The sequence below is a fragment of the Notolabrus celidotus genome, chromosome 8 (assembly GCF_009762535.1).
Source record: "Notolabrus celidotus isolate fNotCel1 chromosome 8, fNotCel1.pri, whole genome shotgun sequence".
In the NCBI taxonomy this organism is placed as follows: Eukaryota; Metazoa; Chordata; class Actinopteri; order Labriformes; family Labridae; genus Notolabrus; species Notolabrus celidotus.
The window spans coordinates 25589042-25613108 of record NC_048279.1 but is presented as its reverse complement, the minus strand read 5'-3'; the positions used below and the strand labels follow the sequence as shown (position 1 = coordinate 25613108).

The following is a 24067-nucleotide window of genomic DNA, read 5'->3' as shown; positions in this document are numbered from 1 at the left end:
CCTCTCCCTTCAGTGTATGAATGTGGAGTGAATGGGTGAATGTGACATGTAATGTAAAAGCAAGTCAGAAAGTGGTCAGAAAAGAAAGCTCTATATAAACACAGTCCATTTATGTGTTCATGTATAATAAATATAAATGTTTTTCTTAGTTCAGTATGTCTACCAACCATCTACCATTATCAATACTGTTATTTTGGCAGCAGATATAATGGCAGCATACATTTGAAGAGTTTTTACATTAGTGACAATTGCCTCTCTCTGCAATCCTCCTCAGTTCTGTTGTGTCCTTTTCTGTTCATTATTTTGTTTCCACTCTCACTTGCTCAGCATCACGTCTTGCAGAAGCTGAAGCACAGGCAGCTGTTTTGCTAAAAAGCCCTGAAATGAAGCTGTAGGCCACACACACCGGCAGTCAAAATATAAGATATGAAACTACTGAAAAGAGTGCAGCACTTAGCAGTGAAAGAACCAGAAACAAGACTCCATTTAAATGTTAATGTGGTCTTATGACTACTGGATGGGTGAAAAAAATAACTGTTTCTGTCTATGTTGTGTTTTCTGCTTGTTTCAGATGCTAATTCTATAAGAGGCTAGTCGACGTCAATAAATGCAAGTTCAAACTTAAAATTTGACCCTCTACCAGGTCGTCCTCAAAGAGAGCAGCCTTGATACACCGTGTCATGATTTATGCTGTTTGGCTAGCCTGATAGCAGTCTGCCTGCTTGCTCATCAAACAATCAGAGAAGAAGACGATCTTACTGTTTGAGTCATGTTTTTGGTAACTTGATGCAAAAGTTGCCAGAAAGCTTCGCTTTGATCACCAGCAACCACTGAGTAAATATTTGGAAGTCTTGGCTTGCTCGATGCTCAAATTTCATCACCAATGACATGTTTACTTCGGCTCTCTGGCCCGTTAAAGCACACTGAGCTTATTTAGCTGGAGATGCTGCCTTTGAGTTTTATGTAATTTTTTTTTTTTTTAAATGAAAGCTGTGAAGGTGAAACCATACAATCAGTGTGCGGGTCAGAATGAAAAAAATAATGAGCTAAATGTTGCAGAGCTGGGTGCTAGTATAAGAAACTTCATCACATTTAGTGATTATTTTAGTGATTTGATTCAAAATCCAGCCTCTTGTTTTTCTTATGAAGGGTTATTTTTACATTGATCATTAAGTAGACCTGTAGTGAGTAGTGCAGACAGTCAGTGGTCAGTGAGAAAAGTGGAATTGCTCGGGGGTTGTTTACCATCAAACAGGCAGCCAATCTCAGTCATTATAAATTCAGTTTGATTCTTCAGCCTGCAGCTGAAATACGGAGCGGTGCCGAGCTGTGTTGAGAAGCTGCAGCTCGCAGGCAGAGTCCAACAACAGCTGCCTCCCTCTATCACTGCTTTGTGTGCAGTGTGTGTGTACTGTATGTGTGCCCCCTCAGCTCCAGACACACCAGATGGTTGTGTGTGTTTGTCTTGTGTAGAGTACCTGTTTGACCTCTGCCGTGGGCTCAGTCTGATAATGTCAGCTGACAGATGGTTTCAAGTTTATTTACTCTTTGGCTGCTTTTTGCTCACTTTGGCTTTTCTGAGAGTCATTTTCAGCCCATTTACGTACATTTTTCATTGACAGGACACCTGTATCCACTGGCATTATTACAACATGTGCTTGTTTAAATCATGGAATAAGAACACTCTCCATCTGTTTGTGTTCTTTCACATTGTAGATGAGGGATTTTAATACACCCTCTTTACACCTGGTGACCTTGTGTTTCTAATTGTATGACATAAATAACAGAGAAGTTAGTTTTAACACAGCTGTGTTTGGTAAATTAAAGATACAGTGTGCAGAATTTAGCACCTGAATATAAAAACAGTTTGGTTTCTGTCGACATAGAATGAGCCTTTCATATTCTCATAGGAGCTGTTGCCCTTCCATGGAGGCCGCCTACTTGCACCGTCATATTTCTACTGTAGCACAGAACTGACAAACTAAAAGCCATGCATGTTTTTTTATTTAGCCAGAAATGGCTTTAAGAGAAGGAAGAAGAAGATGGCGCTTGTTGTTTGGCGCTATAAGAATTTGAACTGATACACATTTTGAAAAATGGAGGATCGTACATATCATACATCACAGGAGCTCTATTCCTCGACAGCCACTGCTGGCAAGAGAGGTGAGCAATGTCGCTATATATTCCCATTTGTTACCCACTGTACCTTTAAGTTGAGATGCATGGTAGTTATGATACAAATTTAAACTTTTTTTTTATTGAAACAGTGTTTTGTGGAACGACCTTCAGCAAAGCCCTTTAAAAAATAATGACTCTCAATGAGCCAGGTTAGAGTGGCAACTTCTAAAAGTGATATTGATAATTTCCTTGAACTTATCCTGAATTGTCTGGAGATAACTGGATTAAGACTACAAGAAACAACTTACTACTTATTCAACCCAAAGCTTGATCCGTAAGGCAACTGGACTGGTAGAAATTCTTGAGGCGTTTCACCTTTCCTCCGAAAGGCTTCTTCAGTTAAACGTCTTCAAGAATTTCTACCAGTCCAGTTGCCTTACGAATCAGGCTTTGGATTACCCTGACCTGGATGACTGAGAACCTTCACAGACATACTTATTCAACTTCCTTTCATTATCTTTTGATCCAACATTTACATCTGAAACACAGGACATCTCTATTTATGTTTTCTGAGTGTTTCACCCACTTCTGATTCTGCCTATGTTTGCCTGCTTTCTGACCCTGACCCCAAGGAAGGTTGTTTTGTGATGCTGAAAACACTTTTTTCTGTGACATTTAACCCTCTTCAGCTCTTTCAGTTTGTGTCTCTTCACAGTCTAAATAGCTGGCCTCTATTCTGCTGCTCCATTTGCATTAAATCTCTCTCAGCTGTCACTCAAACATCCTTTCACAACAGAGAATAAAAGCTGAAATGATTTCAGGGACTCGTCCACGCTCAGATTCACAGCCCAGTGGGACAGTGTTTTCATGGATGTTCAAAGCATGGACTGTCTAATGTGTGACATTTTTCAAAAGGATTTTCTTTGTTTGTTTTGCTTTTCTCTTCGTACACACCCGGAAGGTCAGGTTAGAGACAGTTAGATTCACTGGATTGACCTGAAGCTTTTAGCCATTTTAAAAGCTGCTTCTGGATACTGGTCTCCAGATGGATGTATTGATTACAGGTTCAATCTGTGAGGCTGAAATGAAGCAGAGGAAGCTACTGTTTTGAAGTCTGTGGCTAGGTCAAATAGAACACATGAGTGTAACATCGAAAGTGAGCACTAAGGCTCATTTCATGCTTGGTCGGGCTACATCAGCGTCTTCTCAAGTTGCGGTGACAGGAACTGTGGTTGTCAAAGTGTCACACACTTCCTTATGTATTGAAGCTTCACGAGTGTGCTGCTTTCTCAGAGTAACAAGTACGATCAAATGAAAAACTGGGATCTGTCTGTATTTGTGCCACAATCTGCTCAGTCACTCTGCCAGAGGAGGAGTTTAATCACAGCTCTGAGACTAAACTCTTCATCTTTATTCATCTACACTCCTTTGTTCTGATCTGATCTGTTCTAAGGGTTCCCCACAGCTAACGCTCAGCATTAACAGTGATATCAAATCGGTGCTCTTTCTCCTGATAGCGCCTGCTAAAAGATGCATTACCCATGATTCTTTGCAGCTCTGACACGCCCCTCTTTTCTATTGTGTTTTTCAGGAGGTCAGAAACATGCACAACGAGCAGCTGATGGGCATCAGGAGAGAGGAGGAGATGGAGATGTCTGACGATGACATGGAGGACATGCCTGACAGCAAAGACTCAGAGGACTCAGGTATTCACATGAGGCTTTATTCACAGATCAGCATTTCTGTCAACATGAAAGGATGAAGGGATGATCAAAGTCTCCAGATGAACGCAGAGAGAGAGAGACAGCTAAACTGACAGTAATCATCCTTTAACCGTCCAACAACCAACGACAACTCTCCATGAATAAGAAACACATGAAAGAACATCAACATGCTGACAACATACATGCTCCACTGAGTGGATGAAGAACACAACTACAACATGACATCAACACCAGCCTCTAGTGGATGTACACAATACTCATTAAGTGTGTGTACATGTGTGTTAATGTGTCCACACTTACTTGCCTAATCTCTGCTCCTGGTAGAACTAGAGTACCATAATCTGGAGTTTTCTCCTGAAGAAGCGTTTCTGTGTTTGCTGAAGCAACAAAAACTAACTGCTGCTGCTAATCTCTGCACCCCCATTACAATTACCCAGAAGTCTAAAGTAGTCACCGGGGCAACATAACGCAACATGACCGCCACATGTTGGGTCATCCCTCTTCCTGTGTTTGTTTGTTGTTTTGCTCCTCTCATGTTCCCTTTCTTACTGCATTTAAATCGTTCTGATTCCTGCAACTTGCTGATATGACAGTTTCTCTCATCAGCATGTAAGTGTATGTAAATGCTGTTAATCCCCACCCCTGCCTAAATTGGCAACCTTGATATTTAGCTGTCAGTAATTAGCACTGCTTTCGAAGACCTGTCATTTTACTCACTGCAGGATCACTGATGAGTTGACAGGTGTTAATCTGACACATCATGGTATCAGTGTTAACAGGCTGACTGTTACTCCGTCTTTACTCACTAACCTTTAAGCAGCACGATATTTACACACCAACTTTTCCTCTCCAAATACCGGTGTTATGACTGCAGCTTCTTAAAGAGGTGAATCGATGCTCCACGTCTGACTCATGTACAGAACAGAGTACAAAAAGAATGCCTGTGTGCATGACTGTATGTGTGTAGGTGTGTAGGTGTGTGTGAGGGTCTGTGTGTGCGTGCAGGCTGGAGTATATCTTGGGGTCGATAGCTCTACCTGTGATGTAAGAGAAGGGGAATTACTCAGAATCTGGCCAAGTGGTCAACATCTCCTCACACTGAGCTGATGAGGCTCTTAGATCAATATTCCTCTCACCTCAAACTTTCATTTTGCTGGCAGAGAAGTACACACAAATACAACGTCAACACACACACACACACTGAGTAAGAGTTCATTAACACAGCCAATGGTCCTTCATGATAGACTGCATGCAGCACTTGTGAACACCCACACAAATACTTACCAGACGCACACACTCACAGAGTCGCACAGGATGGGGCTTATCTTCCCCGTCCAGTCAGTGTAGTAAACTTTCCCCAAAGAGCTTCCTCTCAGGCCACAGGAGGAGGGCTGAGCTGATAACTGGACATGTCTGCAGCTTAGCGGCTCTCATACAGTAATAACTCCCTCTGTCTCCTCTCTGTGCTCGATAGGTCAGGTCAAATGTCCAGAACAGAAGCACTCTAGGATTATCACAGCACTCTATTAATATACTCTAGGTGGCTGGTTATTGGACATGGCTTATATACTCACATCAAACCCTCTAGTTAGGGAACAACATTGTGCATGCTCCCTTTTGAGTAAGTTAAATATGTTTGAATATTTCCTTTTAAAGGCATCAACTTCTCGCTAAAAGTGACACTATTTTTTTACCTAAGTAAGACAGGTTTTTGTTGCACATATCGACATATTTGTGTTTTGCTAAGTATATATACAGAATCAATAATGCAAGTAAGAAATATGCACAGACTAATTATATAGGTAAAACATATACAAACTTATAAGATGGGTAAAGACGTAAAGCTCATGTTGAGGAGTGAGATGAAGTGAAGTTATAATTGCACACTAATAAATATAAAATAATTATTGCACATTTAGATGACGGAGAGTTGCAGCACTCTTAACAGGGATAATTATTGCACTTTGTGTTCGTTTTGGGGAGAGTGTTTACCGCTGGTTATAGCGTCTTACCATGGCAGGAAGAAAAGACCTGCGGTAACTCCCCGCAAAACACCAGGGGTGAAGGAGCCTGTCACTGAACAAGCATCCTAGTTTCATGTTTACTCCAGTTGAAAGCTGTGTTATTACTCAACAGCATACGTCCACTTCAATTATTTATTCTAAGCTTTGCTGGAGTGTCACAGGACTCTCTACTGGTCTATTCTGTATTGATTTGGCATGAACTTATTGCCATCAACACTGCGTCTCCTGTCAAAGCAGTTTAGTTCAGTTTGTGATCAAATGACTGTTATATACATCCAGTATGTTACCTGGAATGGGAACATCAATCAGTCTAAGCTAACATGTTTTCTTGAGCCTCCAGAGAGTTCAAGCTTGATGACAATATGTTTCCAAAAATTAACATAGATAATCAAATAGGCTTCTCATATCTTGCATGTCTATCATCATATAATACAGGACCCATGTAGTTCTATGAGACGTATTAGATTAGTTTTTTGAGTGTTTACCTCTTCAAAAAATGAAATCATATTTCTAAATAATATATAACTGCTTTACAAAATAGAATATGAAGATCTGACAAGACAAGACAAGAATCCTTGGGCTCTTTGTTGTGTCTGAAAATCTATAAAGAAGACATTTCCTATCATGTGTTTCAAGCATCCTGAACTGTGAATTCGATCTGAGTACTCCTATTCTTCCAATGTTTTAGATTTTCACCATCCTGAAACCCTCAATATTTCTGTCTTTTCATATTCAAATGAACAATGAGCGGTTCAGTCAGGATTTCCATCATCATGCTGTAACAGATATACATTTAAACAAAGTGAAATATTGAAGTTGATTATGTTCCCACTAAAAGACAGATCAGTGATAACAATCCAATCAAACTCAAAAGCCGTGCTGTGAAAGTGACTCAGCTCAATGATCATTTGCAGCAATGAGGTATAAATTGAACAACAGTGCAGTGTTATACATAATCACCATATTAAATACTGCTCTCTGCACTTTGTTTAATCCTGCAGCTGTTTCTCAAATAGAAGCCTTAAAGGAGGAGAACGACTCCCTGCGCTGTCAGCTGGACGCCTACAGGAACGAGGTGGAGCTGCTCAAACAGGAGCAGGGCAAGAACCAACCAATGAGGAGCGAGGAGGACAACACACACTCTCAGCAGCTCAGCTTCCTGCAGCAGGCTCTGCAGGGCATGCAGAAGGTATTTTATATGAAGCGTACAGTCACTCTTTTCCTCTCCTGTGTCCAACAAAAACTTTAATATCCTTAATCTCCTTTTGGTTACTGTTCTGTTCTGCTCCGGGTTCTTTCTAAGAACAAGGTCGTTCAGGTTAAACCATTGATTTCTCTCTTGGACTGTCTTTTATTCATGACCCAGCGCTCTCAAACAGAGCTTAATGGGAACAAATAGGAGAGTCCACCTGTCTGCAGCAGCTGTTATCTCTTCTGAAGAGCTGCTAAAAAAAACTTTATCCTGAGGTTTTCTCTTGTTGAAGGACGGCTGATTCAATGAAAAAGGTTTTCCATGGTGCACTTGTATTTCTGGGAACACATCCAAGGCTCTTAACACAAGATAAGACAAAACTTTTTCAATTAGATATGTTTAAATTATTGGATTTTACACCTTGTCAGGCAAAGTGTCTTGCATATCTTACAGTACATTTGCTCCTGAGTGTGGTTGTGCTGCATCTTCAGTGTTAGGTAATCCAAATGAGATCCATCTCAGTTGTTAGTTGTGAAAGCTTGCAGAATTTCTTAAAGGGCTCTGGTGTAGAACAATGATTCATTAAGTACTCCAATGACATTTCTTTTACCATTTTTCCAGTATTTACAAAATTCACCACAAGGATCATGACTGTGTCGATTTGCAGCTTTTAATCAAACCAAGGGAGGCTCAAAGTGTCCATTGCTTGATTGATTAATTCATTGGTTTGTTGACTGGTTATTTATTTTACAAAGAAAACCAAAAATACACTGACTCTATCTTCTTAAATGTAGGTATTATTTGGCCTGAACCACTCCTCTGTGATTTTAAACTCAATATCATGAAGATAAATCCACTGTTATTATACATTTTAAAATAACCACTTATTTACTTCTAGACATTAAAACACTAAAGACTGTGAACACGATCCTTAGACACAGCCTAAAACGCATCAACTTCAACAGCAGACAAGAAGAAAATGTCACCAAATTCTATTTCTCGAACTAACTTAAACTTTTCAGACCACAGATTTCTTTTCTACTTCTTCAACTACTTAACTCACCCTTGTTCTTGTAAAGCTCTTCACTCAGCTAGCTGTCACAAGTAATAGAAATGATGATGGATTCATCTTTAGAGGAGGAGAATCCATTAAGTCCCTGCAGTTAATTTCTGCTGAGTAATTACCTCTCCACCTGACGTCACATGATGTGTTTATGAAAAGATGGGCTGAATGGATTCAGGTAATTGGAAACTTCTACTCGTGAGGGTCCATGTGTTTTATCACGCAGGGACACACTGAAAACTTACAGATCTTTGGACTCAAAGTGAATTGAAACATTATCAATATGTAATAGTAGCCTGTTTCTCCTCTGTGAATTGTATTGCACTTGAAATGTGCAAAATAAGAAGCTTTGCAGTTAAACTGCTCAGTCTGTAAAGACCTCCTACATCTCAAGGACTCTCTATTTTTAAGATTCACACAGCAGGAGGGTAATCTTCTCAAACTTCAGAGGACAAGTTTGAGATTAACCGATGAAACTATCAAAGCTTTCTCTGCTTTTATCACTAGAATGAGTGTTTTCTCTTTACATAATTTATGTTTTGAGTGTTTACAAGCAAAACATTCAGCAAACTAGCCCTCATGGACATGTACTGATTGTCTTTAAGGAATAACATGTAAATTATTATTAGCTATTAGTGAAACAAATGTGTGATTGTGTGACTGTTCTCCTTTTTTCTGTGCAGCAACTGTTAAAAATGAGAGAAGAAATGAAGCAGCGAGAGGCCGAACTGGAGAAAAGTCTGGAGGACAAACAGCTGCTGGAGAAGCAAGTCCAGACCCTGAAGGAGGGACTCCAGAATCTGCAAGACACACAAGAAATGCAGGTTAGTGTGACAGAGAGCACACATCTGTCAAGTGTTGATGAAACGAGGGAGAGAATCTGCCAGGTTTCTGTTGTTTATTTTTCTATGAAAGTTCATTTCTGAGTTGCTCTCTTTGTTTGTGTGAACACTGCCATCTAATTTGCATTTTAATAAGAAAGAAATGACTTCAAGCTGAGTTCTTACTCATGAAATATATTGAGAAATGTATCATCAGCAAACAAAAAGAAAAAATGTGATATCTTTAAAGTGAGATTTTGGGTTAAGATGATGATTAAGAAGTTTGAACTACTTTAAAACTAATTTATAAGCTCTTTGAATATCCTAAAGTAGCTGTTAAGGGTGCTTCAGTACAGTATCAACACTGCAGGGAGGAGGTCACCACAGTGAGGACAATTTCTGACTTCAATCAGTGTCCTAGTATTCTCATTTTCCTCACAGGGAGCTTCATTCTCTCTTCTTCATTGTATTATAATCTACTCTTTAATTTTGAATTTCCCCTTGAAAAAGTTAATAATGGAGCTTTTAAGCCTTTAAAAGGGTTCAGTAATGACTCTCTTGATGAACATATTCCACCAACTCTAGTTTGAAGGACTATTTGTCATCGTCTGTACAAAACTGTGTTCAATGGTTTCTAGTGTCCTTCAAAGTTTGTCTCATAGAAGAGCAAAAGACATGAGAAAAACTGTCCAACGTTTCACATCAGGCCTCTGAAAACTGATGTTCAATGTGACTATGAGGAGTTTTTAACTGTTTTTGAAAAGACTGGAAACATTCATTGTAGTTGCGGCTTTTAGAAAAAATCTTTATGACTTGTGCATTGTAAGACAGGTTTACTCAAAAATTAAATGGATGGTGTATAATATTAAACAAACTGAGAATTTATTGTAAATATCAACAAACAAAAATCACTTCTTTAGGCGATATTAACTTATATTTCCACAAAAGCAACAAAACTATAAAAAACAAAAACAAAGCTACAGTTAAAAAATATGTTGCTCCCCGTCCTGCTCAGATGAAAGCACACATTGCATCGCACATGCTCAGTTGCTTCCACTTAGCAGCACCAATTACCTGCAGCATGACAATTAAAGGCACATACAGTCATGGCCAAAAGTTTTGAGAATGACACAACTATTAATTTTCACAAAGTCTGCTGTTTCAGTTTTTATAATGGCAATTTGCATATACTCCAGAATGTTATGAGGAGTGATCAGCTCAACTGCAATTAATTGCAAAGTCCCTCTTTGCCTTGAAAATGAACTTTATCACCAAAAACACATTTCCACTGCATTTCAGCCCTGCCACAAAAGGACCAGCTATCATAATTTCAATGACACACAGGTGTCACACACATTAACACAGGTGTGGATGTTGATGAGGACAAGGCTGGCGATCAATCTGTCATGATTGAGTGACTGGACACTTTAAAAGGAAGATGGTGCATGACACCATTGTTCCTCATCTGTTAGCCATGGTTACCTGCAAGGAAACACGTGCAGCCATCATTGCATTGCACAAAAAGGGCCTAACAGGGAAGTTTATAGCAGCGAGTAAGATTGCACCTCAGTCAACCGTCTATCGAATTATCAAGAACTTCAAGGAGAGAGGTTCAATTGTTGCCAAACAGGCTCCAGGGCGCCCAAGAAAGTCCAGCAAGCGCCAGGACCGTCTCCTGAAGGTGTTACAGCTGCGGGATCGGGCCACCACCAGTGCAGAGCTTGCTCAGGAATGGCAGCAGGCAGGTGTGAGTGCATCTGCACGCACAGTGAGGCGAAGACTTTTGGAGGAAGGCCTGGTGTCAAGGAGGGCAGCAAAGAAGCCACTTCTCTCCAGTAAAAACATCAGGGACAGACTGATATTCTGCAGAAGGTACAGGGACTGGACTGCTGAGGACTGGGGTAAAGTCATTTTCTCTGATGAATCCCCTTTCCGATTGTTTGGGGCATCTGGAGGAAGGCTTGTTCGGAGAAGACGAGGTGAGCGCTACCATCAGTCCTGTCTCTTGCCAACAGTGAAGCATCCTGAGACCATTCATGTGTGGGGTTGCTTTCGGTCAAGGGAGTGGGCTCTCTCACAATCTTGCCTAAAAACACAGCCATGAATAAAGAATGGTACCAGAACGTCCTCCGAGAGCAACTTCTCCCAACCATCCAAGGGCAGTTTGGTGATGAAGAATGCCTTTTCCAGCATGATGGAGCACCTTGCCATAAAGCAAAAGTCATAACAAAATGGCTCGGGGAACAAAACATTAAGATTTTGGGCCCTTGGCCAGGAAAGTCCCCAGATCTTAATCCCATTGAGAACTTGTGGTCAATCCTCAAGAGGCGGGTGGACAATCAAAAACCCACAAATTCTGACAAACTCCAAGCATTGATTATGCAAGAATGGACTGCCAGGATTTGGTCCAGAAGTGGATTGACAGCATGCCAGGGAGAATTGCAGAGGTCTTGAAAAAGAAGGATCAACACTGCAAATATTGACTTATTGCATGAATTCTGTGTAATTCTCAATAAAAGCTTTTGATACTTATGAAATGCTTCTAATTGTATTTCATTATACCATAGAAACATCTGACAAAAACACCTAAAAACCCTGAAGCAGCAGACTTTGGGAAAATGTAATATTTGTGTCATTCTCAAAACTTTTGGCCATGACTGTACACTCAAATTACTCTATGGCTCTAACGTTTATGTTAACCCAAATGATCTACTTAAGAGAACCTGACCATCAGCAATCATTTTAATCCCTGTAATCACTGCCATCGAGTGCCATACAAGGTGATTAACACCACGTAACAGCCTTTAGTTTTCCTTATCACAGAGAAGATTCCCAGTACATGATACCAGTACTTTCACATGTGCAGTGCAGGATCAATAGAGATAAGAGGTACTGCTTTGTCCAAGGGGAACACAAAGATAGACGCACAGTGAATGTTTTTCATTTATTCTTCTTTATCAATGATCATAATCTGGGTTTGTTGCATGTGTTATCTGATAATAGAATCCATCTTTGATTAGTCCACTGTGGGGCCTAAAGCATATTTTAACAATAGCTTATATTTCACAACTCCCTCAGTTTAACCTGTAGTGTTGTAGTCAAGACCACATTAACTGAGACCAAGAAATGTCCGAGACCAGAGTGCACCGAGACCAAGACAAGACCAAGACATTTAGGGATCAAGACCTAGTAAAGACCAAGACCAAGACAAGACAAAGACCATATCAATGAAAAGTCATAATGAGAGTTACCAAAATAAAAGACTTCTGTTTATTTTATTTAAGTTTGCTTTAAATACAATTGAAAGCAACAAACAAGGTTTGGTTTTGTCTTTTTTTGCCTTTCTTTTGACGTGCTGTGAGAGACTTTTGACTCCTTCGTTTAATTTTGGTCGTAATTTTAACTTTCGCTTTAGATTAGAGGTAAAACTGTGTTTTCTGTTGCCTCTCTTATTACAGTAATGACAGAGGGACACAGAGTGCATCAGTGGTGGTCTCGGCGTGTCTTGATATAAAATACGGAGTCCGCCGAGACCAAGACAAGACCAAGTACAAATGCTTTTTGACGAGACAGAGAACTTAAATAAGCAGTCTGGAGACCTAGACCGGTCTCGAGTACTACAACACTATTAACCTGGTCTACATTTTCACGTTTATGTGCTCCTCTACCAGACATGATGTTGTTTCTTCCACTCATCAGTTACTGCATGTTCTCACTTTAAAACCACAAATCAAACACCCAGAACAAACCGGTTCATTTCCAAACTGACAACATATTAAACATGTTGCAACTTGCACCACAGTTTTCTGTTTTTTGGAGCCACTGAGATTTGATGTGAGATGGACCACAGGCAAAGCTTAATCTACATTAGAATAACACTGAGCGACCATTTTATCATTGTGTTTGAATAGACTAACAGTGCATTATTAACAGAGAGATCAAATTGCTATCAGCATGTACACAGAGTGATAATGACACCTTTAGGGCTACCCTGTGAAAACAGAAACATATCTGAAGTATTGCCACATGTCCACCACTGATCATTAGTTTAATTCACTCCTGATGCATTATGTTCCCATTACAGTGTCACATTTATTACTTGAGTTAATGAGTTGTTTATATTACGTCATGTTCTTCCAAAGAAACTCAAATCTTATATTTAATTAAGGGTGATTTTTTTTTTACTTTAAGAGACACTTCACCTATGTTTAGCTGTATCTACAACATCATCAAACACTTAAAAGGTCTGTTTTTCTTTCACATGTCATGTTCACTAATGTTTCAGGTGCTGTCCCGTACTCCCAGTGTTCACACTCTAATGTTTGTTAATGTTTCCTCTAGCTCGTTAAGATGACAGGGTGGGCTTTCATTAAAAAGAGCCTGAGGTTTATCCTCTTACGAAATTGTATAATAACACAAAGCAGAAGCTCTCAGTCCACACAGAGAGCTGTTCAGGTGTCGTCTGTCTGCTCTGAGATTACCATGTTGATTTCCACATAACACAGAGGTGAATAAGTAATTATAACATGTGTTGTCGTTCTAGATCTGCTGCGGTAACAGTGTCGTTGATAGCAAGTTAATGGCGATGAGTGTGATAAGAAATGTGTCCCTGTGACTGGGAGCTGAGGGGGAAATGCTAATTAAATCTGTCCATGTGGGCGAACATGAATCATGAGAGGCAGTCTCATTAAAGGGAGAGAGAGGAATCAATGTTTGGGTGTTGGTTTCTCTGAAGATTGGTCGTCTCTGTGAGTGGTTTGTCATGTTAAGGACTTCTTTGTGTCATCAGTTCTCCACACACATAACTGGATTAACATCAGAGTGGGTGACTGAGGCTGTTAACCTTACTACTTACCACGTAATGATAACGACACCTTGTTAGTTTACTTTAAATATGCATAGGAAGAATGCCACTGATGAGTGTGTTCATTTTTGAGGTGTGTGTGTGTTGACTATTTCTCGGATTCAGTGATGCTCAGGTTTTCAGTTTTCAAGCTTAATTTTAAGAAAATGTTTAAAAGCCTGTAACTTAAACTAAAAATAACTTTAATGACAACACCAGGGTTATTTCTCTCAGACTGTAAACACTATCAATGATGAATGGTTAGCTCTATTACAAGTTAAAAGGTGTCCATGTGAAACCCTCTTTTATTGTCCTTTTAATGCTTTTATTTACTTATCCATTTTTTTTTTTTTTTTAATATATATTTATTTTATTTATTTATCCTTGAAAAACCTCTCAACACTGATTTACTGGTCTACTGTCCCACCACTTCATTCTGTTTAATTGACGTGTATTCCTCTTAACCTCTTGCGTTGCATTTTGTTTTGCATTGTTTAAGTTCCTCCTCCCTGTCGTTCGAAATCTTTGCTATATTATTTGAACCATGCTTAGTTTGTCAAAGCGCTTTGTAAAAAATGTTTTTAAAGATGCTATATAGATAAAGTTGTCATTTTTATTATTATTATTATGTGTGCCCCTTAAACTGACCAAGCATCAAGGCTCATTAAATGTTAGAAAGAAGTTCGAAATGTCCATTGTTGGTTCAAATCTGACTTAATTTGAGTCTCACCTTGGATCCAACAACAAACCGTCTTCAGTGTTGGTGATCAGATGGCATTTATCAGGTCTTATTTTTTGCTGCAGCTGATAAAATGAACCACCTGCTTTTCTCGTGAGCACAGCAGTTGAATGAATAACGTGGTAGTTTGTAAATATTTCATTGATACATCGAGGTTCTGTGAGCAATAACTGTAACTGAAAAAAAAACATGAAACATTTACAATTTCATGATCAATAAGTCTTATGAATTCACCGCCATAGATCATTTTTTTGAGGTGGAGAGTTTGCAAACTATTCCAAAAAGTCATGCTGTCTAAAGAGGAGGCAAAACGAAGAGGAGACCGGGGTACTTATTTTGGATCAGTGAGAGTTTACTTCAGGGTTTGGCGTCTCTTCTTCCTTTGTTTTCTGAATCAGCACATGTCTCAACTTGAATCTAAAAATACTCCACACTTGTAGTCATCTATTTCTGCCCACCAAGCTGTGCCCATCTGTCTACATTAGCACTTAGCTTGTTTCTCTTCTGTTCTCTCTTCACATGTTTCCAACACGCCGCAGCTAGAGAAGTCGAAGCAGGATGACGGAGGAATCGAGGAAAGCGCTAATCAAGCCAGTGTAAGTGGAAACAAAACAGATCTAACCCTCCACACTCCTCTCTACCTTTTGTTCTGTGTCCTCATTCCTCCCTCATTTCCTCTCCTTCCTCCTCTGACTTCCCTCTCTAACCTCTTCAGTGACATGACAGATCATTACAGGCCAATTCAATTCTCTGCCACCACATTCGTCATCGAGTAAATCACCACTGACACAACTAGGCTAGGAAATAAAGGAGTCATAAAATCACAATGGCTCGCACATGTGCGAATGTCTACACACCCACACACCCTGACCCACACTGGCAGGGTGTAATTGATAGATTAAAAACAGAAGAAGGCCACCAGGCTTCAAACAATATAAGAGGAAGAAGAAACACACAACTCCACGCAGGACGACACACAGACAAAAACTCTTCTGCCAACTGTCAAAGATCTGAAACCAACAGCTTTAACATTTCTCTTTCTCTCTCCCTTCATTTCTTCTTCCTTGTATGTCTGGGTGTGTGTCTGTGTGTTACACACATCATTCCTTTATCAGATCTATAGCTGCCGGCTGTAAATTCTCCCTCACCTCATTATCCTCAACCTCATTGTCTCTGCGTATCAATGTGTGGGTGATGAAACCGTCTGATGTGTTTGTTCTCACTCGTGTCTTTTATGTTGTTTCATGCAGGAGCTTACGTTTGAGCTGGTTTACTTCTCATCAAAAGAAGTGACAGGAAGCAGGTGCTTTTAAAGTAATTTATGTGTGTGTTTATTTGTGTGTTTTAGGAAGCCACAGTCTGCACAGTGGTATCCTGCAGTCAGGAGAAAGAAGGTCCTACAGAGAAGAGTCCACAGAGTCCTGTCCAGTCTGAGAGAGAAGCTCTGCTCGTTGGTACGCTTATGAAAATCTTTTACTTTGCTGAAATCAGTTTGATGAAAACTTTGTATTTGCTGTATTTCAACTTTTGAACTGTTCATTGTTATTTGAAGCTGCATACAGGGAAGCATGAATGTGTACGCTTATTCTGCATTTATTTGGGATACAAATGTTTTGAGGTTTGTGTGGTAGTTAGTTTGTGACGTGTGCAATTGGGTGTCTGTTCTGACTTATGTACCAACAATATGGTCCTGAAAACTAAATCCAACATTTTCAGAACTCCCCCAGTCAACCACTAACCTGACCTCAGCACGCTGCCTCCCTCATCTCTCTGAGAATTAAAGCACTTTCTGACAGTGAGCTGTTGCAAAGTCAGTGTTGTCTATCTGAATCAGCAGCATGATGCATGATGCAGCCGCTGTAGCCCCAAGCCCCCTTAAATCCTATCAGTCTGGTCTCCCCAGGCCTCGGCTATCAACTATTCAACTTGCAAAGTAACTGCAATGTACAACTCTTAAAAGTAAGTTAGAACTTCCAGACAGATCTACTGACTTTGAAGTTGTTGCTCTGTTATTTCTCTACACTGATTCCTCTGTTCACCACTGTTAGAGGAAATTCAAATATCAGTAAAATCAGCTCCTGGATCATTTCCCTCGCTGTGGTTTCTGTGGTTGCCTTTGTTGCTCAGCAACCCACTGCAGCAGGTTGGTAAAAGTTGTACCGTCACTAACTCAATCCCTCCTGTTCCTTGCTGCAGCAGCTATGTTTATATGGAAATGAGAGAAAGTGACAACTGCTCACTCACTGACTGAAAGAACCTTAATCTGCCTCTTTTTGCAGCTGCTTATACAATAAAGGCAGCTACTCTTTGTTCATTCAATCAGTAGAGTACATGATTATAGTAGTTGTGCAAAGAAGGAAAAAGGAAAGCTATTAACTTGGCCTACTTACAAATATTTGCGATCCTGAAAAATGGCTGCATAAACTGTATGTCGGCCTTCTTGCAGACCACAAAAATGTCCCCTCATTCTAATTATACAGGGGGCTCAAGGTTGATCCTGCTGGAAGCTATAGGTTCAAAATCTGGTTTATGTGGACCTGTATTGTTTCGGGTTATCGTGTATTGTGCTTACGTAGTAACTTAGGGTCAATGTAAGGTAAGGTAGTTGAAATCTGACAATTGTTGCACCACTGTTGACTGGTTTCTGTGGCTGCAGGCACTGTGCTCAATGGATACTTTGAAAGGCCATGATTATTTAAAATTCAGAAAAGGGTTGAAAAGTTGTGTCAGAGGGGACCCTCAGCTCAGTTTCGCCCTGGGCAGTCTGACAGGTTAGTGATGGCAGGTGTTGATGCTGCAAAAACCAAAGCAACCAATCAAGTTTAAAGCTGAAAGTTTGGGGAAATACTAAAACCAGAAGGGGGACAGACTCAAAGCTGATGTTACTCCAGCTGTATTTTTAATGAAATTTGTGTGACAGTTTAAAGCAGACCATTGTGTTTCCATCAGATGCAGAGTTCATCTTGTCGTTGCAGTGTGCATCAGGAGTTGTGTGAGACTCCATTCATCAAAAAGTTGAAGACTCCAGAAAAGTTTAACTACCACTGTTTGAAACGTTCCATGATAATAACTCTGAGTCTCACAAACAAGCTCTGACAGGCACTTTTATCTGCACATGCACCGAGTGGGCGCATGTTGTTACAGCAAACATCTGCTCTGTCAGTAGGAGATGTTCAGTGGCCTTTTTAAGGTGAATGAACAGACAGCAAATTCACTCCAGTGGGCGATTTTATGCTAATAACAGGATCAAATGCTGGATGTGTATCTCAATGCGCCAAAAGTCTTAGTCTCTTATTTGTTGCCAATGGAGCAGCTCAGGGCGAGCATGTTGTTTGTGTTCAAGCATCAACCGACCCCCTGCAGGTGACATAATATAAAGTCATGGAGTTGTGACTTTCCTGTAAAAGTTTAGTCATTCTGGTGTCTTCTGGAGAGTTTGAGATAATCAGAATCTTTGTGTGTTACTACAATGTTTCTGTTTCAGCTGTTGGTCTCCTCTGGTATCCTCTAAAGTTAGCAGAGGTAGAGGATTGTCTCCTTCCCCTCCTGTGAGCTGGTAGCAGATGCTTTGTGTGAGCCGAGCTTTGACGAGAGGCAACAGCATCAAAAGCTGTCATTAAACACTCCCTGTAATCTAGAGTCTGAATATACAAGAGGCTCTTAACAGCACGGGGACTCTGGGAGAAGCCACTCACAGCTCGTGTTCAACTGTAGGAGAGGGAGCTCTTGTCAGTGTTTGACGGGTGACACAAACTCTGTCTTAACTCTATCTTTGCATGACTTCTTTTTTCCTCTTCAGGGATCATCTCCACGTTCCTGCACGTCCACCCGTTCGGAGCCAGCATTGAGTACATCTGTTCCTACCTGCAGCGCTTGGACACAAAGGTAACAGACAGCAGACTTCACAGTGGAGGAGATCAGCAGCTTTTAGTATCACTTTAGATTACATGATGCAGCCACACACACTCTGTGCCAGTCTCCAACAGAGCTGACATATTAGCTTACTGTATGCCAGTAAATGATACAATGCCTCTCAATGCTTTTCAACCCTTCACATAGATATAGATGCATTTGGACCTGACACTTAAAGGTGCAGCCTAAGCCCTTAAAGTGGATAATTTAACATTTTATAAACAAGTGCTGATTTTTCATTAGCTTTTCTATCAAAGTGTTACAGCAGCCCTCCAAACAACCAGGAGCTGGTTCAGCAGTTAAGATCTCTTTTGCAAGAGAGGCCTGAAAGGGGATTTATACAACAAAACAAGCATCCTTGTAAAGTTTTAGCACTCAAGCAATGAATTTCTGGCTACTCTTTTTTATGTTTCCTCCTAAAGTTTCGAACAAAGAGAATTGGAAAACTTATTAGAAAGCCTTTTCTGTTCCGGGGGTAGCAGATTATCACCTAATTGGCTTAAATGAAAAGTTTTATTTAGAGTGAGGGGTTAAGTTTAGTAGGATACAGCTAATAATTGAATCTTGATTTGTAATCTTTAATCTTTTGAGGAAAGAAAACGTGTTTAAGCAAAGGAATCTTATTTGAAAAGTGGATTTTAAAACCTCATTTGAAATCCGTATTTGCTATTAAACCATGTCTAAGGACAGGAGAGCAGCAGGGAAAACATTTACAGATACAAATATACAAATATTGAAAGTTATCATTACGTTAAATCCTGGTTCTCCAGTAATTTTCTCAAACTGAACAGAAATAAAACAGAGATTATTCTCATTAGGCGTTTTTCGACCTCAGGAACTTTACCCCTGAACTACGTGCGTTTCGACCGGAGGAACCAGGGTCTAAATTTAGTTCAGGGGTAGATAATCTCCCCCCTGAAAAGCCCCTGCTTGAGGGGGTAGTAATTTCCAAAGGTCCTGGGACTTTCAGTTGAACGTGTCAGTGTTTGTGGAGTTAACACAGTTGTTGAAACACAGATAGAGTTCCTGGGTATGCATACTGGTTTAGTTTTTTATTAAGATTTCAAAATATTATTTAATATAATTTTTTTCTCCATACATCACTGGCCTGAATTGCACAATCTACCCCAGACTTAAGCCTGCGGTCAAAACGCAGACTACAATGGGGGCACAGGAACCTTTTAGTTCCGGTGAAAGTAGTTCTGGGGGCTAAAAGACCCCGGAACTCTTGGTCGAAATGCACCTATTGGTTCCAAATCCACTCTAGCCAAAACTAACAGCTTCACCCTCACCATCGACAACTCCACAGTCCCTCTCTCCCACGAAGTCAAGAGTCTGAGTGTCATCCTGGACAGAACACTTTCCTTCAGAGCCCATATCAATAATGTCACCCGGTCTGCTTATTTTCACCTGCGCAATATCAACCACCTCCTCCCGTCCCTCACACCTAACAACACCGCTATTCTCTTCAAATCCCTGGTGACCTCCTGTTTTCACTATTGTAACTCCCTCCTCTTCGGTCTTCCCCACAAACTTCCCCATAAACTTCAACTGGTCCAGAATTCAGCTGCCTGGATCATAACCAGAACCCCTTCCATCGAACACATCACCCCTGTCCTACAACAACTCCACTGGCTGCCTGTCAAATACCGTGTAGACTTTAAGATCCTTCTGCTCACATTCAAAGCTCTCCATAACCGATTACCTCCATACCTCTCCGATCTCCTTCAAACATACACACCTACCCGCACTGTCAGATCTTCTTCCTCCATGCTCCTCACTGTACCCCATGCTCGCCTAACTACTATTGGATCTTGAGCTTTCAGCCGTGCAGCCTGTAATCTCTGGAAGTCCCTACCACTAACCATCCATAACTCAGACTCACTTCCAAATTTAAAATCCCGCCTCAAAACCCACCTTTTTAGATCAGCATATTCTCTGCAAACTCCTCACATGTACCTTTGTATTGCATTTCACCCTTCATTCATTGTGTTCTTTTCATATTGTACCATTGTTTTGTCCTAAAAGGCGCCCAAAAATAAAATGTCATTATTATTTATTATTATTATCAGGTAAAAGTTGAACACAACAGGTTCTACCCTGAAATTTCAGACCTACACGTCTGTCCACATCCTTCTAGTTATGTGATTTCCCTGGATGCTGAAACATAGTAAAACCAGATCCCTCATTCTGACACTAACTGCCAAACCCTGAAGCACAGACAGTTCATCCTCATCTTCCTGCAGAGGTGGTTCGGTCATATTATCCCTCTTCACTGCTGCTTATACAAGGCTGTAAAAATGCCAACTTTCAATGTCACCTCCAAATCATAAAACTGTCCATCACTGCTGTCCGCCTAGACAAGAAGACCTTCAGGAAAAAACGACAGGTGTCACCACCTCCTTCATAGTCACAGCCAAAAACCAAATAGAAGAATTTTTTTCTCACAGCATCAGGTTTTTTTCAAAGTTGCCACTTGTTTAGACAAATTGATTTGTCATTTTTCAAAATCTTTGTCATTACATACGCAAAACAAGAAAATATCTTTCCACAGTAGCCCCTCCTTGAATATTCTCCTCAGCACCCTGACTCATCCTGACACATGCAAAGAAAAGATTGTGACTGTAATCTCTCATGCCTTTTGGCTCTTTTGTCTACTTTGTGTGTTAATGTGTTGCTTTTTTGTTGTGTGTACGTAAGCAAACACCCACACTTAGTTGTCTGTGTGCGTACAAGTTTGAATGCGTTGTGTATAGCTCCACATGGAGTCTCTGGGCTACACACATCAAGCAGCCCACAGAGTTTAAGTCAATAACACAGACTAGACTCCCCAACAAGAAGAAGTGATCCTCTCTGCTTATCTGGAGGCTCCACACACACACAGATACACAGCTCTATTGTGTGTGTAATGACACACCAGTCCTATCCCCATCATGGACCTTAATGCATCCTGACATCAACACAGGCCTGAACAATCTACTTTAAATGTGAGACAGCATCAACAACAGCTTGTACAGTGGATTTTGTCTGCGTCAGCTCAGAATTTTAATAACTCAGGATCTTCAGCCCACCCGAGTGGTGTGAGCCAGATTACGCTTAGTCAAGTGGCTGCTGTACCACCACACACTCGCTTTGAATTTGTATTGATCCTATGTGACGATGTTTAAGAGTGACTTTTTGAAGCTGAAAGTCATGACTTAGCATTTCCACAGCTTCATACCTTCTTTACTATTCCTCTTGTGTATTCATTTAAAGATAAAGTAGGTCACTGGTTCAACGCATCCCACGCAGCAAGGCCAGGATAATAAAAACTGGATGAAACAGAAGCATATTTCAGATCTAATGTCAGTATTTTTCAGGGTTTATATCACAGGGCTGTAAATATCTGTGGGTGTAAAGATATGTGCAGCTTCTTTGTCTCATGTATGTGTCTCTTCAGATTAACACCAGTGAGGTGGAGGCTCTTCTTTCTCGGCTGCCCTGCACCTTCAAACAGGAGCTCACCGGCGTCGGGGCCAGTTTGGAGAAACGCTGGAACTTCTGCGGCTTTCAGGGCATCAAGAGCACGTAGAGTCTGCTGGAGACACTTCTGGAACACAGAGGAGCCGACTGGAAGACCAGACTCAACATCAGGGACACCGCAACGATGTGAAGGACAGAGTACGAAGCCCGCGAATATCAAAGACTGTGGACTGTACCTGATAGTCGAGGACACGGAAGACTGAGCAGGAGAGATGTTACATTAGCGTTTCAGGGACTCTGTGCAGGTGGCAGAGACTTACCAAGCAGCATTGCTATGGTTACAGGGATGTTAAAAACCAAATCACAGAGACAGTCACACGAGCAAGGACTCTCTAAGCGTCTGCAAAATACTGTGGCTCTTTAAGAGTCAAAGAAGTGCACCCATTTCTTCAGTCACTGGATTGTAATGTAGTTATGCCCACATGGGCCGGGCATTGTACTCTCTGAGCCTGCAGGCGGCTCTGTATGGTGTCATTGTGGGCCAGGACTACAGGGCTAACCAAAGGAGGCTAAATCAGCGTCTAACTTGAACACTTGAAACCTCTGAACCCTTGGGCCTCCCTCCCTTCTCTTTTTTGCTGTTCCTGGTTTGTAACGTAGATCAAAAATTGATATATTTCTTCATTTTCTGTAAAGGCTGTTAACAGTTGCATAGAATCATTTCTTGTAATACACTGTACATGCTTGGATGATATTTTTAATTATAAAAAGAAGTTTTCTGAACATAAAAAATGCTTGAGTTTATTTGAATACACCTGATACAACTTTTAATACACCTAAACTTGTTTATATTTGAAGTCAAAGCTTGGAGCCAGCTTTTTCAAACCTTACATAAGGTGCACTTGTGTCTCTCCAAAGCTAATTAGTCCTGGCTCTGAGCCTGGCTAGAGGCAAAGCACCGCAACATCCCGCTTAACTTTGAAACACACCTGAGGGATCATGTTAATGATGTTTAATTGAGGCGGTCTCTGTGTGTGTGCTGTTGCTTTGCATACTGTGTCCACAGAATGTTTGTGTGTGTGTTTGTGTGCCACTTGCCTGGATCCATATATTAAGTGGTTACACAACACTCTACGGAGGAGCGTTTTCTCCTCCATCTTTGCCCGATATAGAGCTCTCGCCGCCAGGACTGAAGGTTCCTCCCAGAAGTCCAGTCATGCATCCTTAATGTGCCTCGACTGGGCTGTTTGGCGGCATGCTTCCTCCTCCCCCCTCGCTCTGAGAAACAAAGGTATATTGTTACACATGATTTGCTCTCAACATCCTCCTACAGGCGCTGCATTTGAAAAATTAGCGTCCAAGCACTTGTCAGCATAGCAGTCCTTGTACTGGAATTAATAATGGAGTATGAGTATGTTCTGCCTACGAGCTACTACAAGAATTTCCTTCCTTTTGCGTGTGTATCTATTATTAACAGAACAGGAAAGAGGATTTCATGAGTAAAAAGTTATCTGACATGGGAGTGGGGATGTTTGCATGTTATATACAGTATGTAACCCCAGACCACGGAGGTTGTAGACTCCAGTGAAGCATGATTAATAGAGAGTAAAGACTGGTACATGATTCTTTTATACTTTGTCACAGCAGTGTAAGAGCAAGGATCAGGTCTTCCTTCTAAGGGGGCATGTCCTCCCATGTGCAGTGGTGGACAAAGTACACAGCTTCATTACTTAAGTCAAAGTATAGATCCACTTGGTCAAATATTACTCCAATACAAGTGAAAGTTGCTCTGTCAGATTATTACTTGAGTTAAAGTACTGAAGTACTTGCTTTTAAAAATACTAATGTGTTCAAAGTACTTCTTAAAAAATCTTGAAACATTGTATTTTCACAATACATAAATGCAGTCAAGAACACATAGGAGTACATTCTGTTACATTATGTTTATTTAGAAACCATTTCTTGAAATCTCTAAAAACCATACCATGGAATAAAAACAGAAACTAAGTTACTCCAATCACAGACATCTTAGTTTGAAATGTTCATCTGGAATGAAACAAATGTTATGTAGCTCAACACGCTTTCTCAGGATGGACTGTGACTTTTTGTATGTATGGGCAGAGTGGGAAACAGGGAGAACATTTCAAACGATACGTATCATTCTTCATT

At 40.6% G+C, this 24067-nt stretch overlaps 1 protein-coding gene across 8 annotated transcripts in view; it reads left to right on the top strand.

The window, feature by feature from the left end:
* The window catches only part of enox2 (ecto-NOX disulfide-thiol exchanger 2), a 168825-nt gene extending 146141 nt beyond the window's left edge, over window positions 1-22684 (top strand). For 4 of the 8 annotated variants that reach the window (XM_034689703.1, XM_034689704.1, XM_034689706.1 and 1 more), the window contains 7 exons: window positions 3710-3824; window positions 6868-7055; window positions 8805-8945; window positions 15064-15120; window positions 15873-15978; window positions 18324-18409; window positions 21876-22007. In XM_034689703.1, the coding sequence (XP_034545594.1) occupies window positions 3710-3824; window positions 6868-7055; window positions 8805-8945; window positions 15064-15120; window positions 15873-15978; window positions 18324-18409; window positions 21876-22007 (825 nt within the window). Of the gene's footprint in view, window positions 1-3709; window positions 3825-6867; window positions 7056-8804; window positions 8946-15063; window positions 15121-15872; window positions 15979-18323; window positions 18410-21875 lie in introns of all 8 variants that reach the window. The other 4 variants (XM_034689708.1, XM_034689705.1, XM_034689711.1 and 1 more) reach the window with 2 other exon arrangements.
* Window positions 22685-24067: the final 1383 nt, after the last annotated feature.